The following is an 18926-nucleotide window of genomic DNA, read 5'->3' on the forward strand; positions in this document are numbered from 1 at the left end:
TCTACTCTGCTCTCGTGAGACCCCCCCTGCAGTGCTGTGTCCAGCTCTGGGGCACCAACATCAGAAGGACACGGACCTGCTTGAGCAGGTCCAGAGGAGGCCACGAAGATGCTCAGGGGGCTGGAGCACCTCCCCTGTGAGGACAGGCTGAGAGAGTTGGGGGTGTTCAGCTGGAGAAGAGAAGATTAGATTCCTTTTGAGTTTGAAACATTTCTATAACATCAGACAAAATATGGAAACCTGAGATGAAATGTTACATGCATTCCAGAAAAATTTCCACTGAAATCAAAAGCAACTCTTACAGTATTCCCAAGAAAAGTGCAAACTCTTCATTTATGCAATTTTAATATGGTGGAAATAAAGAAGTGCAAGATATTAAATTTGTTTTAAAGCTTAGGAAGCAATTTAAAATGAAAAAACATACATGTTGCTAATGAATAACTACAGTGAAAAGTGTGTAATTACATGTTAATTAAATTCTCTCCTTATTATATCTGCAGTGCCTCAGAATGATGTTTTCTCTCTATGTATTCTCCTTCTAGCAAAATTTCCTGAAAAGAAAAAAAGGTGTAAAGCAGAAACTGTTAAATATTTCACAACTGGAAAAAGGAAAGAGAATGAAACTACAGCGACTTTTTTAAAAACTGGGATTTCTATTCAGAAATAAACTGAACTTCAACATGTTTTAATTACATATCCTTCTGTTTATAATCTTCTACTTAAGTCTAAACTAAATAACAACACTGGCAGAGCACAGTAAATTTGAGGAACTGGGATGAACTATTTCCAGGTAAATGTTAACAGAACCATTTTCCTTTATACAAAAATAATTACGTTCAGGCAGGGAGCCAGTCTTCTGTGCGTGCCATCCCCTACTGTCCAATTTCTGTAAAGTTCAACATCACCTTTCTTATCTGGCTATTTTGGACTTTTTAATTTTTCTGTTCTCAAAGTATAAGCTTCTTCTTGCATTTGCAGCTTTTCATTTATCTCTGCCTGTAAAGAAAATCAGAAGAAAAAAGTGGTTATGATGGAGCTATCTTAGGCTGCACATTGTCTTTGTGGTTTTGACACACTGTAGTGCAGTAAGACAGACATTATCCTACACACCTTCCTGTTTTGCAGACATAACCGTGTTTCAGCCTGTACTTACGTGATAACACTTTATCATATTACTGTGCACAATTGCGATGTATGGTATGACTGCCGTGAACGGGAAGTGAGCTGGGACAGCCATTCCTCATGTAACCTTGTCTTGGGAGATAGGCTAATTTGCCTGTATTCTCAGACAGCCTTTACCAATAAACACCAAATCAGAAAAATTGCTTTGGGATTTGGTCATTGCCACTGTTTTCCTTTGCTGCAGATGTTTGTTCTCGAGTGTAATACATTTTATTGAAACATTGCTGGAATTAGAAAGCATTACTGAAAATGAACAATAAAAAAACATATTTCTGTGATGTTGCTTGTCTTTCTTAATTACAAACGCAATTATGAATGTGTGTCTCATTCTGGAAATCCAGACTGCAGTAGATATTGAGTGTTTAATTTACAGTGTAACATTCGTGGGGAAGGTACAAAGGTTCACAGAATCACAGAATCATCTAGGTTGGAAGGGACCTTGAAATCTTTGGCAGTGATAATGCGTAGCTATCTTCTATGGCATTTGGAAATGTGGGATCACTGGAAAAAAGGCCACAAATACTGGGGTTTTATGGGGAATTTATGTATATTTCTCAATATCAGCATTTATGGGGAATTTATGTATATTTTTCAATATCAGCAAAAATACATGAGAAATGGAAGGAGTACAATGACAGTCTTTCCAAGAGTTGCAGAGTTTTGTTCAAACAACTGGAACAGGCTCAAAGGTGCTTTACAGCTCCACATAAACAGTTCCAAAACTTAGAGTTACATTCTTAATGGACTTCATGTAATTTTGACAAAGTGAATAGATTTGACCCAGAAAAACTTGCAGTAACTTGCCATTTTAGGAACTTTTTGTTTTGCCAGTCCTAGAAATCCCTATTAGTGCTACACTGCAACCTCTCAATGGACAACCACAGCTAAAATGTTTTCAAAGTTCTCAGTAGCTCAGATTAGCATCGAAAAGCTGGAATTTCTATCTCAGCTTTCTATCTTTGGAGGTGGCCTTCACCATATTCAATCCATCCTCCAGTATCAACAAATCTGTCCCTATCCCTTCACATTATATGTATACTTAGTTGCTTTGCTGTGAAACACTGATCCTCCAGGCTAATCCTCTCCCAGCCACCCCAGCTGCCCTTTTTTCTCCAGTTTTCACATCCCTCTGTCTCCAATTCTACCTTCAGTGAAAATCAGCTGCCACCATACTTCACTATGCCTGCTGTTGTGATCACTGAGTGTCAGCACTGTGATTTCAGGCTAAAAATTATTTTCTAGACTCATCTACAGCAACAGCTGCCTTATGTTCCCTGGAGACATAATGTATATCGTGAAATCACAGCTCACACTTAACAACAAAATGGTATGAGTCTGACCGTGTATCAGGTAAAAATCTAATGATAAAATTACCTCAGAGGTCAAGAAACTGAGAAATCAGGTGAAAAAGATACATTGGTGGAAGACTTTTAAAAACTAAAAGGAAATTATTTTCTTTGTATATAGCCAAAGTTGCAAAAGAAGGAAAAAAAAAAAAGCATTTTTGTCATCTCTGCAGTTTTTGTAAAGAAAAAAAAGTTCTTAGCACTGATCCTAATGAAATCAAGGTCAAGTGAAAACCAGGCATTCCGTTTTTTCTGTAGGTAGGGACACAAATAAGACAACATAGCCCGGTTCCTTCCTGTTTCTAAAGACATGTCAAAATGGAATATGAAATCAAATAGGTAGATCTAATGAGAGCATCATTATTCTAATTTATTATTCATACATAAATCATGTAAAGCAATTTATCAATATCACACTAATTTCAGATAACATTAGATATTTAATAAACTGCTGCTTGGTCAACAGTGTCCAATGTGCTGCATCTAAAGTTTAAAGTGCCTAATGTCACCTGGTTGTTGCAAATAAGACCAAATTCCACCCTCCTTGGTGGAACTGAGTTCTAGCTGGTTTGCTTTCAATAATTTCATATGCTTGAGGGAGCAGTTTACAAAATAACAATGATCTACTCTGCTGGCTTTCCACATGTTTCAATTTACAGACCTCCCTGTGGAGAAGCAGATCGCCCTACAACAAATTTAAGTCAACTGACAATAGCTGCCTTCCCTTTCAAGAACCCCATAGAAAGAACTCATGTACTCTAAGCTCAGAGTCTGCAGATCACATACTGAAACCTGATCTGTTCCATTAAGGCAGCTCTTGTATAGTTATGCACCTACCAAATGAAGTCTAGAATTGGCATAAATGTGTTATTTCTTACACAGATTGAAGGATGTGTAACATAGATGCATCTAACAATCTATATTAAGCACACATTGCATATGCTCCATCACAGCAGCTGATCCTGAACCCCTGAAAAGGGATTTTATCACTGACATCACTGAGAGCAGGATTTGGCCCATGTTTCTTAACACATAGTAATGCTGAAAATATATGTTGTTATATTACTGAATATTTTTTATCTTATCACATGTAAGCTGACTAAACTAGGAGTTATTTATAGAGGCTAATTCACATTTTTACAGCATATGGATGTGCTTTTTGCCAGCTTTAGCATGAATACAGTTTATATTCATTAAGGCTGAGCTAGCTAATTAACCATAGACAGAATTAGTGAATAGCTTTCTAGTAATAGTACCTCAAGGTTGCCAATAATTTCATTTGGGATTTCACCCACTGCGGGCTTCTGATCTTCAGCAGTGACATCAGGCACAGCATCTGCCTCGAAGGACTCTGCTTCTGGACAGGAGTCCTCCAGGTAACCCTCTTGATCAGACCCCTAGCAGCAACCAACCACAGGAAAGGTATGAGTTAGAACATCCTCCTGCTCTCTACAAGATCAAACAGCATCAGTCCACAGACATGTGACAACACATGAAGCCTGCTTTTGAGAACTCCTGCTCTGACAGAGGCCGCCAGCATCTGCCTTTCACTGCCCAGCCCTGGCAGATCCTGAGGTTATGAAGTTGCACGGGGTGAGAGCCCAGAGGTGCTGACTCAAATAAATGTCCTCTGCTGACTGATTAATGCATTAAAAGTAATTCATGCAACCTTAGAAGAGAATGCAGGCTAGATTCTGGAGAATAAATGTCATTAGTGGCTGGGCTCCAATGGGAATAAATGAGGTAGGAGACTCATAGAAAAATAGCTCTTAAAAAAAAAAAAAAGGTACAAAATTCTTTACCTTCAATTCTGTCTCTGCAGCTGTTAGTGATACTATGAATGACGAATAGGTATCCAAAGGTATGCCTTCTTCCAGCAGAGCAGGGAAGGGGGGAACTGCAGGTTGGGCAAGTTCAATCACATTCTGGCAGTATTAGAAAAAAAAAAGAAAAGAAAAAAGAAAAAAAAAGGTAATTCAGGTTTAATTATTGCTCAGAGGTTTATTGCAGATTTTTTTAAATTGAAATGAAATGGCTGGCAAACAACAAAAAACAATACCTTTTTTGTTACTATCCAGGTGCTCAGAACTGGAAAGCATACTGAAAATGATTATAGATCAGCTTTAATTTCTAGCTGTATCTCAAGAGGCCCTCTTTATAATACTTGGAAAGAACAGATGATTTTCATAATTTTGTAACACTACAGCTTTTTACTCATGTGGATAATTAAGTTTAGAAAACACAGTGCTTAGGTAACATGCAGTCTTCCCAATGCACATTTGTCACTTCTGAACAGGGATCTTGTTGCTTTTTGGAATTAAAGGGCCCAGCTGGCCACTAAGGTATCCTATCAAAGGAGTCAGCTGGAGCAAAGTTGCAGTGACACTGCATCAAATAAGGTCCTAAGAAAAATACTTTAATATGTGACTATAATTTAAGAGTTGTAACGGTCCAAGTTTTGCTGCTTCATCAGCTTGCTCTTATTTCTCTTTCCTGTGAACACGGGAACCTCACTGGTATTCTGCTGGTGTGTGAACTGCAGCTCCAGGAATGCTCTGACAAGGAAATGGCTTTTCCCCCCAGGAGGAGCTGGATGCAGCATTTAGCCCATGCTCAGGCTCTTGCCATCAATGTAGAAGGTGGCCCTGCGTCCTCTAAAGGGACAAGGTTTGTGTCGGGTTTTTTTAAAAAAATGGATGATGGAAAACATACATGCCAAATAGGGTGACATAAGGCATTTTTGAGCAAGCAAGGAACAGGGTATAATACTAAAATGGTATGTCTGGGGCCTCTACAATGGGAAGTGCCCACTGAGAATACCAGGCAGATGTTCCAGTTCTGAGTCAGCTATTACAAGCATGATTTTTCTTGGATGGTGTAAGTCAACTACATTAATTCACATCAGGGTAATTGCAGCTCCCATAAATTAATTCTCTCATACCTTTGAAATCATAGCTAGGTTGATATTTGATTTATTTAGTTACTTGCTACAGTTAAATCCTTCTGCTGAAAATATTAAAGGTTCTATACATTTGCAAAAGTGATAGCAAAAATTGAAAATAAACAGTGAGACCTAGCCATTGTACCTTATTGCATCAAAAATCTCTTTCATAGTCCTAAAAGCTTTTCAGAAGTTATGTTTGGACTCTGTCATTATCTTCAAAGATTCCATGTCATCTGTAAGCTCACTAAAAAAGGTAGACAGTATTAGCCCATGTTTATAAGAACCCAAGAGGCTGACAGAAAGATTTCCAGAACTTAAATGAGGAGAAAACCAGATTTTACAGAAGCATTTTCCTGTATCACTTGTGACTCAAATTTTACAGCACTGTGCTAGTGCCTACAGACTCACAAAAGGAATAGTCAGAAAGTTTAGCTTCACATCAAAATGAAAAAGCCTTGAGCTGAGCTAAATGTTATTCTTTCTAAAATAAAAAGAAGCTTTGTTCTCAAATTTTTTTTTTTTTAAAAAAACTAGAGCTCTTTTGATTTAGCAAATAGTTCCATGTTCTCTGATTTCTTACCTTACATTTTCTTCTTAAAAAATATTAGCTGAATTGGATGAGAATTTACAATTACTTTCTGCTTCCTTAAAATAACATTTTTTGGTTAGTTAGTTAACTATTCACTCAAAATATTTTCTTTATTTAGATTAAATCATTATTTCATTTATTCCCTCCAGTCTAAATTTCAGAAAATGAAATAATGTAAAAAACCAGACTGGGTTTTTAAAATCAATTCCTGGCTGATCAAATATATTTTTGTAGCATGGATAAAATTTTCAGAGGTTCTGTTTTAGAATAATATTTTTACTTCACTGCATCCTTTTAAAGACAGCCATTCTTTACTCATCTGTTCCGTGTCTAATAATAACACTTGGATCATTAAGAAATAACTAAATTACAGCAGAACTAGTCTCTTTAATGAGCCATAATAGTCTCAACATTCAGCCAAAAGGTTTTTTTAAAAGACTGTGAAACTTCAATGTAGAATATGAAGTATTTTGTTTAGTAATAATAAGTTTATGAGTAGTACTACAGTTTACAGCCAAAATATAGTGACCTAAAAATGCCATTCTGCATTGCTCCTTCCTATACATTGTGTCCTTAACAAGTCCAGGGGAAAATTAGAACGAATGAATTGTGGTGAGAGCCTGAAGCCAACAAACGTATTTAAATTAATCCTTCTGATGCAATACTTTCCTTTAAAAAATACAATTAAGTCTTTGTATTTCCTTTGAACAAAACCTCATGTTTAATAGCACCAATGGCTCTGTAGTAAAATCTATTTAAAAACAGAGGAGACACAGTAAGTTTTATACAGTCACAGTGGCTTTAAAAATGTTGCTAGTTTCTGAAGTCTGAGTAAATTTATGGTGAATTACTTCCACTGACCTACATTAAAAAATTCATCCTCCTTTTTTTAATTCCTGAAGATTTGTCATTATGTGAGCATTATTCACTATGACAAAGATGTATTACTCAAAGTGTCCTCTTGAATCAATGTAACTATTGAAATGTGAGAAAGTTTGGCAAGATGATAATGCCTTAAAATTAATTGGCAATATTTTCCTGCACATTGCGGTCCAATGGGTCCATGAGAATTCAAACATAAAGAAATCATAAGGCAGTTGCACAAATGTAGATGGCATATCAGTGTCAGCTGCAGATAAAAGGATGTGCCAAAAGAGACTGGAGGGAGCAGAAGTTAAATGCAATATTCTTATTAATTCCTAGGTGTGGTGGGGTGCCAAAAGGCCATTTAAATCTGGACAAGTTAGAACAGGCTAGAGGCTGCTCTAACATTCAGCAGAAGTTAATGTGGGAAATATCATTCAGCATCACCTTTACTTTCCCACTTCAGTTGCGTCAAGCCTCTGTAGTCACAGCTGAGGACTGTAGCTGGTGTTCAAACATTGCTCTCAACGTACAGCCCCATGCCACAATTTTTCTCTGGAATTCTTTCTAGTAAAAGTGTGCATAAAGAGAGGTAAGTATAGAAAGTGTCATGTTGTTCTGTACATAAACCTACATCCTTTTCTTGTTGTTGAGAGCTAGCAAATTACCTTTTTACAAATGTAGGCAGAGCAAAGACAATAAAATAGTACACAGGAAAATTTCTAAAACAGAATAATGGCAGGAAAGAAGATTGGTAAAGCGTTCTAATAAATGAGTTCCACAGATGTGGTAGTTATTATAAAATTAGCTTTGCATAACTTACCAATATACCATTACATTTTCCCCCAGATGTTATCTGTTACTTAAATTAATTTTGCTTAAGTTACTATTATTGCAGATTTTATCCACACTGTATTTTATTATTTAAGTTTCTGTGGCATAAAACAAGCCCTGGCTGATAGCATTACTTTTAATAATATATGTAAGAGGTTTTAGTATTATACAAATGGCTGCTGGGTATATCTTAATAGTCATAGCACAGAACGTCTGCTCTCAAAATATTATGTAGATTAAAACCAGCTATTTACTTACACTCTAATTCAAGTCATTGGAAAGGTTTGCAGTATTTATGTATGTGGTATGAAGGGAAACAATCTACTCTGGGAATAAATATCAGAGTTTGGAAATTAGCAAAGCTAAGGTCAAGGTCAGTTTGGATTTACTAACATACTTGCTGAAAATTAGAATTTATAGTTTATGCTTGCTTATTTCATAAATGAGAAAAGAGACTGAGGGAGTGGTGTATTTGATACAAGGCTTTTGTATCTTAGAAATATTTTAAAGCCACCTTTTTAGCTTAATAGTATCTGAAATTCTGTACTCCTCTCCACAGAGTCTTAACATAAATTCTCTGTAGCTAATCTTACCAAACACAGGAAAATAATTATTTATAAGGATTGAAAAAAATACCCCACGTTCAGCATAGACCATTTCTAAAGCCTTGTAACATCATGGATATGGATTTGATTTTATATGAATGACATGCATTTAAAAAGGGTGTTCTTTGTGTGTTACTCTCTATATTTATATCATCTGTGTGGTTTCTAATTGTATGCCATAGGACCTGATGCTACCAGAGACTTGCACAGACTTCTCTCTTATATATATGTGAGATTTGCTGTGAAACAAAATATTTAATACAGCATTTACATTAGTTTGCCATTCATGCTAAGCATGCCCAGCTGCACACCTACAAATGTGTTGAATTTCAGTTGCTGGAATAAAAGGCATTTACAAGATATGGTTTGTTAGTTGCCTGTATTTCATGTGGTTGAATTTGAATGAATAACTAATGGACAGAGATGCACTGTCTCACACTGACTTTTTTTCCTCCCTCTTTAACCTGCCAGCATATGCAAACACAAGAAATCCGCCCTACCTGCCTTCGGAGGCATCACCCCACCAGTGTTCCCACAGGAGTTTTCTGGAAGGCTGCTGATAGCTCTACAAATACATTTGCCATCCTATTTTGCAGCAGTGCTATACACAAGGTCCAAAGGACCAAAGGATATTACGAAGCGCTCAAAAACTTAATCCAGATATACGACCTGTGCAGTGTGACTAAGATGGCAGAGCTTCCTTCTGAACGCCTTCATTGTACACATTTGTATTAATATTTAAAGTAGAATTAAGATCAATGAGGGACTAAACTTGGCCTCTGAAGTATGTTCCCCAGTTGCTAATGATGCACATGGAAATTCTGTGTGCATGTTCCTGGGCAGGAGCTTTCAAACCACTATTCCTTAAATGAGACAAAAGTTCAGTAAGTCTGAAAAGTACACTTTATGCTCTTTTTCCTGCCTTTCAGAATTCAAGTTAATACATTTTAAAGAGAATTTTCCATGTTTCTGAGCTGAGATGTGAATCAACTTTGTTGACAATACATCAGTAATTAATCTAGTCCAAAATAGCTATCTGAAGCAATTTGGTGCCTACATTGACAAAACAGGATCTACTCCTCCCCCCAGGAAGCTGTAAATCAGTCAGTGACATCTGGCCTCAAGGACATCAGAGTCATCTGAAATGTGGTAATTTATATTAATGAACATCAATATTAATTTTTAAATAAAAAGAATTTGCTACTGCCATTATGTTTACATACGGAATATTATTTATAGCTTGTGTTCCTCCTTTCCTACATTTTGCCCATAAATTACTGTAAGGAAACACACTGTCACAATTATAAATATTTTTCCTTGGAGTTAAAGCTTTTACATATCCTCTTACTGTTTTCAGTAACTATATGAGGGCAACAACCAGGATTTTCTTGCTACTTCAGGAACTGCTGCCAATTTTAATGCTTGACTGAGTAGAAAAGGGTGCTTCTACAAAAACAACCAAAGCCTTCGTCTCTAGAGATATCTTAATGCAGAATACCCTTAATACCTAGATTCTGTAAGAATATCCTAAGATACCAGAAAAAAAACCCCAACTGACTTTACTGCGCTGCAAGCACCTACTTCTGCTTTTACCAGGCTTCCAATTATTACTGCCAATTTGCAGATTATTTATAAAGACAAAATAAGAGACATCCAAAAAAAAATCCCCAGTTGGCTTTCACGCTGAGGACACATCACTAAATGATTCACCTTGGAATGGTCACTCTAAATTCACATTGTGTTTAGCATTGCCAAATCTCCTAGAGTTATGGATTACAAGAGAATCTCAGCTTTCATTTAAAAATAAAGTCAGTGTCTAGCTCTTACGGTTGCAGAGGAAAGATTGAAAACATAAATCTTGAAAGCTCAAAAACGAGGCTGCAAGCAAAAGGAACTGAACAACAATTATTTTTAAGCAACTCTCATGTTTTTTTGTGGTCTGTCTCACCACTTTAAATGCTTAAGGTTAACAAAACCCATTTAAAAACAATGCATACAGATTTTGAGGAAGGGTGAAGGACTTTTTTTTAGTACCTGAAAGTGCAACTCTTATACGTCAAGACTCTTCAAAGTACCAATCCCCCTTTTCCATTTCAAGGGCACCCATCAAACAAGCAAAGAGCAGGCAGCTCCTATTCTGGCTCTACAGTTATACTCAACAGGGATCTATAGCCATTAAAAAAAAAAAAAAAACAAAAAACCACAACCTTTCCCACAGTAATCACCTAGCTGGACCTACAAATATTTTTAAAAAGGTAAGGCTGGTTTTATTAGTCGTGTGATCAGATTAGAAAACCATAAAAGTAGGTTCTGTTGAACCCAATGCACAACAGTCAGTCTAGTATTTTGGTGGCACACACCTTATCAGGCCAGAGCTTTACACTTCCTTGTTGTACATCTCTTTTTGCAAATCACTTAATCAGGAAAGATCTGATATGAATGCTGAAAACCTTATGATAAAAATATGAAAGCATACTTGGCCAGGTGCATTTTGGTACCTCTTTCTGTGAGGTGGCTTCATATATTTTATAAAGACTTGCTGCAGTTTCATACTCTAAGAAAATCAATTTGCATGAGAGCATGTGCCTTTGGCAACAAAATGGCCCATAAGAATTAAATTGCTTAGGGGGATGATATTCATCACACCTGCTTTAGGGGCTTTGTCAACCCCCTAAATCCCTCCTTGTAGTAAGAGCAAAGAAGACCGCATCTCCTAAGAGACAGTCAGAGAAACTAAGATAAATTAAGAACCTAACAATTGCTTAATATGCTTGCTCTGGATCGCAGCAAGCACAGCCTGTTACCTCTCCCATTGACTGTACAGGGAACCTAGGAAAGCCGAGTTCCTCACTCAGGCTTCCCGGTTTGCCTGGTGCTGGGAAACTTGAAATATTCCCTTTTTTAATTCAAAGGACCACTATACAAACTCAGCACGGATTAACAGCACCACACATTCCTCCTGCAGCCCTGAGCATGTACAGTAAAAGTCACATGGCTGTCGGCACTATCCTCAGCTGTTTTTTCCAGGTGTTACATTCGAGATGCAGCAATGTCTCACCAACTATTACTGTTCCACAGGGCTATAGGTCAGCCCTAAGACTGCCAAAAAAATGCTAATGTAGACATGCCTACCTCCAGCATGTATGTCTATCTCTGGCATGTCTCATGCTGTGTACACACCAGTTAGAGCAGGCCTGTGTCTAGGGAGCTGCGTGTTACCCCACCAGATCTCTCTTAGTTCAGTACGCAAGAGTCTTCAGGCTTTATCTACACAGGAGTACAATGTACATGAAAGAAAGGCACCAAGAAGATTCCCCAAAACCTAGGAAAACTTTAATAGAAACTTTTGAAACAAAGAGAGTTCAAGAAGTGATTAGGAGCTCCTGCTGAGAAAGTCTGACAGCAGAAAAATAATCTTTTGCTGTTGATATAGTAATGTGTAATCACTGCCTCAAGCTGGACAGAGGTCCCACCTCCTGCCGTTGTCTGCCACCACTCTTGAACAGCTTTCCCTTCCTATTCATTTCCTCTGAAACCAGCATTTTCTCCATGCAAGTCTGGTCATGGACAAGCCCCTCACACAACTGCCCCATACTCTGTACATACCCACACCACCAAGTGACAAAGGAACAAGATCTCTCTAAAGTCCTCTCAGTCATCAGGTGCATTAGATGTGAATAGGCTTGTCTGTATTGATTCACCCCTAGCTGATGCTACAGAAAAAAGCTGCTCTAACATTTAAAAGGTTGCATTAAAAAAACCCCAACACAAACAACCTAAAGAATATTGATTCTTAGCTAAGAGGAAAAAAAATTGTTCACACAATTTAAAAACTACAATATAGATTTTTTAAAATATGCTACATCAGAAAACTTTTCAGGATATACGGTCACATAAAAATGGGGAGCTTGTGTTCTTTGTTATTAGACCTAAAACATAAAGCCTTTGCCTGAGTGTGTAAGTTTCTGTTAAAACAACAATTTGTCCTGTGGACTGTAAATTCAATTACTGTTTTTATTGGAATCACATTTTGCTTTGGAAACAATCATGCAGAAAAACAACCAGTAACTTAGACATCTTAAAAACATCTCAAAACAGGCATGGCTCTGAGAACAAATCAGTTATGGTAATTCTTCCACTGTGAACTGCAATGTTCTTTAAATCCATTTCCATATTTTTAATTAACACCTAGTTCAAAAAAAAAATCTTACTGTAGGTCATTTTAATCACAAATAGGAAAACAAATTTATTTTATCAGAAAATTGACTCAACGCTATTTTAGGGACTTATTTTTCATGTTTTTATCATCAAAATTAAGTTATTAACATACATTTCCCAATTTGGGAATGCAAAAGTAAGCCAATTTTTCTCTCAAATTTCAGAGTTATAGTTTTCAGTCACCTCTCTATGTGAAACTAGACTATTTTACCACCAGAATATTTGATCAGCACACACAAAACCCACATAAGTCTAAGATACCAGTACTTCTTTACAACTGCATTTCTATAGAATTTGAATCTGCAGTATTCTAACCATACCCTGTTAGTCAAAAGAAACCACCATTTCCTTATATGACACTTGAATTTCATGCCCATTGTAAACACGCTCTCCTTATTACAGTACATGTTCATAAATCTGTTTATACTGGATCTCAGCTTGAATTCTGGGGTTAGTTTTAACTCTATCTTATAATACCTTCATTCACATTAAACAAAATGCAGTTGTGAATAGGGGCAGGGTTAGTCTGGTGAATGCAAGAGTTAAACAAAGCTTTGTTTCAGCATAGCTTGGCTTGGTGGGTGATTTGAAATCTAGCAGGTTTCCTCTTGGTAAACTGCCAACCACACCTTGGATGATGTGAGGTTGTTTTTGAGAAGGTAACATCTCCTTACAGATTATCTCCTCCCACTTTGACTTGGAAGGTTTCTGAGAAGAGTCATTTCCATTTCTGTTGGGACATGAAATGGTTTCTGGTGAAAAAGCACATAAATCTCATTCTGCTTTAACTTGTTAGGGAGCTCATGACAAATCGTATAATTCAATGTGGATATTTCAAATATTTGTTTAAATAAAGCATGAGAGGAAACAAGCATTTCTACTGAATAATTTCTCCCTAAATAAAAAAAACCCAAAACAAAACAAAACAACAAACCAACACTCACTTAAACTCCTCATCACTTATAAACTCCTTATCATTTATAAACTCTTAAGTTAACTTCATTTTTTAGAAATTCACCACACACAAGTAACAAAACCAACAAAAATTTGACATTTGTTCAAAGAAGGTTTCCACAATCATATGGAATTTTAACGCAAGTCAGGGTTAAGAGCAAATGCTTCAAACTTTGAAGTGAAAATCCTGAGTTGGCTACAGAATAGGTGAATATGAAGGGTACTGGATGCAATTGTACACTATATGCTTTCCTCTCCTCCCCGTGTTTTGTCTTTTTGAGAAACTCAGTTCTACAAGAATAGGCAGACAATGTGATCATAAAATTTGCATACTGTTTGCCTGATGAGATAAAGACAATGTGTCAGATTTTGATGGAACAAAATGAAGCAATGATGTCAAAGGAATTTATCTACTTATTCCTTTTAGCAGCACCTTTTCCCAGGCAGCTTTCCTAAATAGCATCATAAGTACCTAGAGGGAGCAAACACCAAACAGCGGCACCTTCTCTTAAGAATGCACAGCTATACCCAGAAACATGATATTGCCTACTCTGAAGTTGCTGTCTTTCGATCTAACCCTCAGAAGAAAACACGTATGAGGAACATCAAACATGTCTGGATTGCCAAGCAGAGAAGTTGAGGAGAGGGTAGAAAAATCACTAATGGCTGGAAAGCTTAGCTGGCAATAGAGAGAAAGGCAGCATGGATGGGGACACAGGAATTAAATTGGTCCTGTGGAAGGAAAGACTTATTCAGCAGCTCAGGGAAAGGCATGGGTCAACGTGCAGAGGAAGAGAGAGGGAGCAAGGGGAGGTAGCTAACAGAGTCAAAATGTCTCACACATGGAGGAGAGGCAGCGAGGCTGAACAGATCCATCTTCACCACTCTGGTATCAGAGTGCAGTGCTGAACTGTACACTTACTATTCCAGTCTCAAACTCCCCTTTGGCCCCAACTGCCAAGCATGCCAGACTGCATGAAGCAGCTGAATGTCTAGGGTGGCTCCAACAGTGTCTCTTGTCACCAAAACAAGATTTTAACTTCCTTTTCCAATAGATTCATAACCTGAAGATCATATCAAAGATGGCACTCTAAAGACTTCTGGAGTGGGCCCTATTCACTTCCTTATCACGTCAGGCTATTTCCCTCCAATAATCCCCTGCTCCATCTAGACCAATTGTCACATATCCTAAGTCCTCCTGTCATATAATTCTTTATTTTGATTTTAGCATTTGGCAGAATGTGAAGCAACTCCCACCACTGCCACTGGGTTTGTGTTTTTATGTTGGCCAGAAATACTCACCTAGGCACCAAAACATAGTCTTTCTCCAGCTGACGCAATCCATATACACACACACACACATATATATGTAACTTCTAATTGTTTAAACCTAGAAGGATTAAAAAATCCAAATCAAAAAATGTCTTTTAAAGCAGGAATTGATACCAAGAGCTGCAAAGAGAAAAGACATTACTAGAGACCGTAAAGACAAAAGATCTTACCAAATATAATAGACAAATTTTCAGTATAGTCCCTCTGCACACACTATCTTCACATTTATGGACTGACCGGTTTAAGTGTTCTTTGCAGGTGTTCATGATATCATGTATACACCCTAATAAATCATACTGGATGCACAGCTCCGTGTGGAAGAAATAAAACTGATAGAAGATACCTTTGTAAAACTTGGCCCCAAAACCAAAGTCAGGTTATTTCTCCATGACAACAAGTAACTTAACAGATATATTTGTCTCTCAATGGTAAATTAGTCTCAAAGCAACATCCTCCATCAGAGAAAGATCTTAAGGTGTTCTTATAACACAAGCAATAGCCCATTGAGCACTTTAATTGGATTTTTTTACAGTCCTAAAATTACTACTATTGTGAACTTTAAATAATTATATTTCAACCAGTGTTTTACTAGTTCTCTCCCTACCTTCTCTGATTTTAATTTTCTCACTTGTCAGCATGTCTTGGCAATGAGAACAAGAAAGACCTCAAATCTTTGCTGATTGCTTTCCATGCAATCTGATTTCTATAAATTAGAAGTTGCTGATGGGGAAGCAGACAGCAGTACCCTTTGATCAAGATACACATCTTGATCTCTTTTTATCATTTTTAAAAAAAACAATAATATTACAACAAAAAAAATCATCATACAAGCTCTTCGATCAAAGTGTGTCACTGTCTGCTTCCCAGTCAACATACTGCCAGTAAATTGGCAAGGTGCCCGGAAAGAGCAGGCAGCAGCTGGTGGGTTTGATTACCATCTGTATATCCACTAATGTATAAAATATTTTGTCTCCATCTAGTGGGCAACTGCATTTAACAGGAAATTTGAAAATGGGTTGGAGCCTACTTCCGTGGATGGCAGAAGGAGCTTCACTAGATTCGCCTCATCAGCAGAATCGGGCTCTAAAGCTGTGATACATCACATTGGAAAGCTATCTTAAACAAGAAATGCTTTGAAGCCCCACTGATGGTTCCATCCCTGTGCTGGCACTTGCCCTTGAAATCATGTTTTCTCCAGAAGCATTCATTGAATATCTATTTCTGTGCTTTCCCAACAAAGCAGCTCTTTCTAACACTCTGCAGCACCCTGGAAGTCTTAATGGCCAAAATTTGAAGATTTAGAAGAGGAACAGGAGAAGGAAGGTGAGAGCCAGGATGCCATTAATGCCCAGAGGTCCCAAAATAAACAATAAGGAATGAGGTGAATATACCAAGATAACGTCTTCCTTTAAGAAGAATTAAGCTACAACATATTAAAGCATTAACCCACTGACTATGTCAGGACACGCAAAATACTACATTAACTTTCTCATGTGGTTTCAGATAACATCCTTGACTGAATAGTAACAGTGGTGACATGAGATACACAAATCTATTTTTCAGGAAAGTGCCATAGAAACAGTTCCTTGGGCACAGATTTTAGAATCCACGTGACCACCCAAAAGAGAAACTGAGGCACAAGCCAGTGCTGCGACAGCTCTCTCATGACAGACACGGGACTAGAACAAATAGTTAATAAGTTAATAAAAGATGAATTCTATCACATTCATTACACCACCCTCCCTTTCATCGATTACCATCCTTTTTGACAACAACTCCGCGAGCAATGTACTGACTGGACATATTTTATGCACAGCCGTCTAGTGTGAAAACTGCATCCTAATGAAGAACTATCAGTACAGCAAAATGCAATAAAAAACAACAACAGGATCATGCTATTGATTTTCTCCATCCACATATGGACTAGACGTAAATTCCCTTAGCTTGAGAAATCTGTCGAGATAACTCTCCAACATAGCATGATTACATTTCATTTAATCACTTCTCTGGATGCATGATAGGTCCTAAAATAGCTCTTTTTTTCTGAATATCTTTTAATAAAGCTGTTTGATATGCATTTTGATTTGACACACCTAAACTGGTTACAGTAAAGCATTTTCTACTTTTATCATATACTCTATTGCATTAGAAGTGAGTTTATTACTCTATAAATAATTCATTCAAAGGAACTTCAGTTTAACAGCACCTAATAGACACAATCACTTAAGGTAGCATGCTGGCAAATTTCAGCTTTAAATCAGAAGCCGATCTGTCTTCATAGAAAAAAAATCAACTTATCAGAAGAAAGCATCATTTTTAAGAAACTCAGACATGAGCACTTAAAAATGAAGTCAATACATGCCAACAACTTTCATGCTAATTTATTATATTGCTTGTTTGTGCAGGAAGGGGATGAGATTTGTTTCAATCTAATCTAATTCCCTTTATTTCAACAGAAACTACAAGAACTAGAAATGAATGTTGTTCCCTCAACAATTTGCTGTGATAGAAGCTTTATTTTTCAGGTCAGCACTCTCTGTTTTTGATTGCTCAATGGGAGCGCCACGATGGCTAAAAAAAGAAGGCTCTGAAACGTTAGGAAATAGAAACTGCTGACTACCTGGTGAAGGAATAATGATTTATAATATATGAATAGGGGCAATAATTGGATAGCAGGCTGTACTCAAAAAAGCCTTAATTCACAGATCTGACATCAGAAAGTCATAATCCATCGATCTAGCATCAGAATGATGGATTATGACTTTTTAAGAACATGTAGACATGTCAGTTTCATGAGCATTCCGGGAATCGTAGTCCAAATTGTTTTACTGAGGTCATTTGAACAATTTCAGCTTTTTCCAATAAAGCTGATGCACTAATATTTTGAAATGTAAAAGTTCTGTTGGATCTATTTTTTCTTTCAAACTCTAAAAATCCTCCAACCAAATATCACAAGTTGCCATAACCTGTGATTGAAGAAATTTTTTTTTAATTACTTCAAGTCTGTGTCATTTTCTTACAGAGATGACAACAATTTTAAATCCTAATTGTTTTTAATGTCAAAAAAGTTTTGTATTCAAATTTGGAGGCAAAAAAACCAAGGTGCAAAGTGAGGGATTAATTGTAATTTTTTCTTTCAGGAAGAGTATTGACATTACTATGCACACTTCCCACTGGACTACTGCAAAAATACCTAATTTCTGACCTCTGACTCCTTCCTTTTTTCAACCCTGGTTAGGTTTAAAACTGTCATGGCCAAAAATAAAGCTATGATGTGAATTTAGATGGAATCTTTTATGGAAAGAAATAATACTCTTGCAATGTGCGAATACCTAGAGGTTGAAATGTATTTCTTGTAAAGAAGCTTTTGACATATTAACTCAAAAAGACATCTAGCGTCTTCAGTGAAATACTTGGAACTTCACTTTCCTCATAAAAACAAACATGGGTTAAGGTTACTGAATGAAAAATTCAGGAAAGTTCCAGAGAGCCTTTCATTGAGCATCACATACTTATTTACTACTAACCCACAATTTCATTCATAAAATTATATTACAAAATGTTCCAGCGGCATTTCCCCATTACAATTAAGTGAAACCACCTATAAATTAACACCTATAAATCAAGCTATATTAGAGTAATTCAATGGCTCAGATGAGTGAGAGTTCAAAAAAAAGCTTTCTGCCCCAGACAAGTGTTGAGAATAAAAAGAAAATCCCACACTGAATATAAAAAATGACTAAATATTTTCAATGTATACACATATTAAAACCATAAAAACCCTGTGACTAAAACATCTTCCAAAGGTATAAAAACTTTAAGGATACAAGTAACAAGGGCTAAAGGGCAAAAAGAAACAAACCAAACCAAGCCAGAGTTGCATATCTATTTTTCCTGCAAGCTCTTTCGTATCTTCCCTTGTCTGGAAGGCTGAGTTTCTTCTTCTCTTGTCTTTCTCACCTTATTTCCCTTCTTACTTGTAAAATGTTTTCAAGAGATCTTATTAATAAAGTAACTACTTATGTGAAGCTTTTTTTTATTTTAAACTTTTGTATATG

General features: G+C 36.8%; 1 protein-coding gene across 1 annotated transcript in view; it reads right to left on the reverse strand.

Annotated features, from left to right (window-relative positions):
- Positions 1–328: 328 nt before the first annotated feature.
- Positions 329–18926, reverse strand: part of CABCOCO1 (ciliary associated calcium binding coiled-coil 1) — a 53058-nt gene continuing 34460 nt past the window's right edge. The window contains exons 8-10 of the mRNA XM_074831626.1: positions 4331–4453; positions 3785–3925; positions 329–996 (exon numbers count right to left, since the gene is read on the reverse strand). Of these exons, the coding sequence (XP_074687727.1) occupies positions 919–996; positions 3785–3925; positions 4331–4453 (342 nt within the window). The 3' untranslated portion in view covers positions 329–918. The remainder of the gene's footprint in view (positions 997–3784; positions 3926–4330; positions 4454–18926) is intronic.

This window comes from Strix aluco, chromosome 7 (assembly GCF_031877795.1).
Source record: "Strix aluco isolate bStrAlu1 chromosome 7, bStrAlu1.hap1, whole genome shotgun sequence".
Classification (NCBI taxonomy): domain Eukaryota; kingdom Metazoa; phylum Chordata; class Aves; order Strigiformes; family Strigidae; genus Strix; species Strix aluco.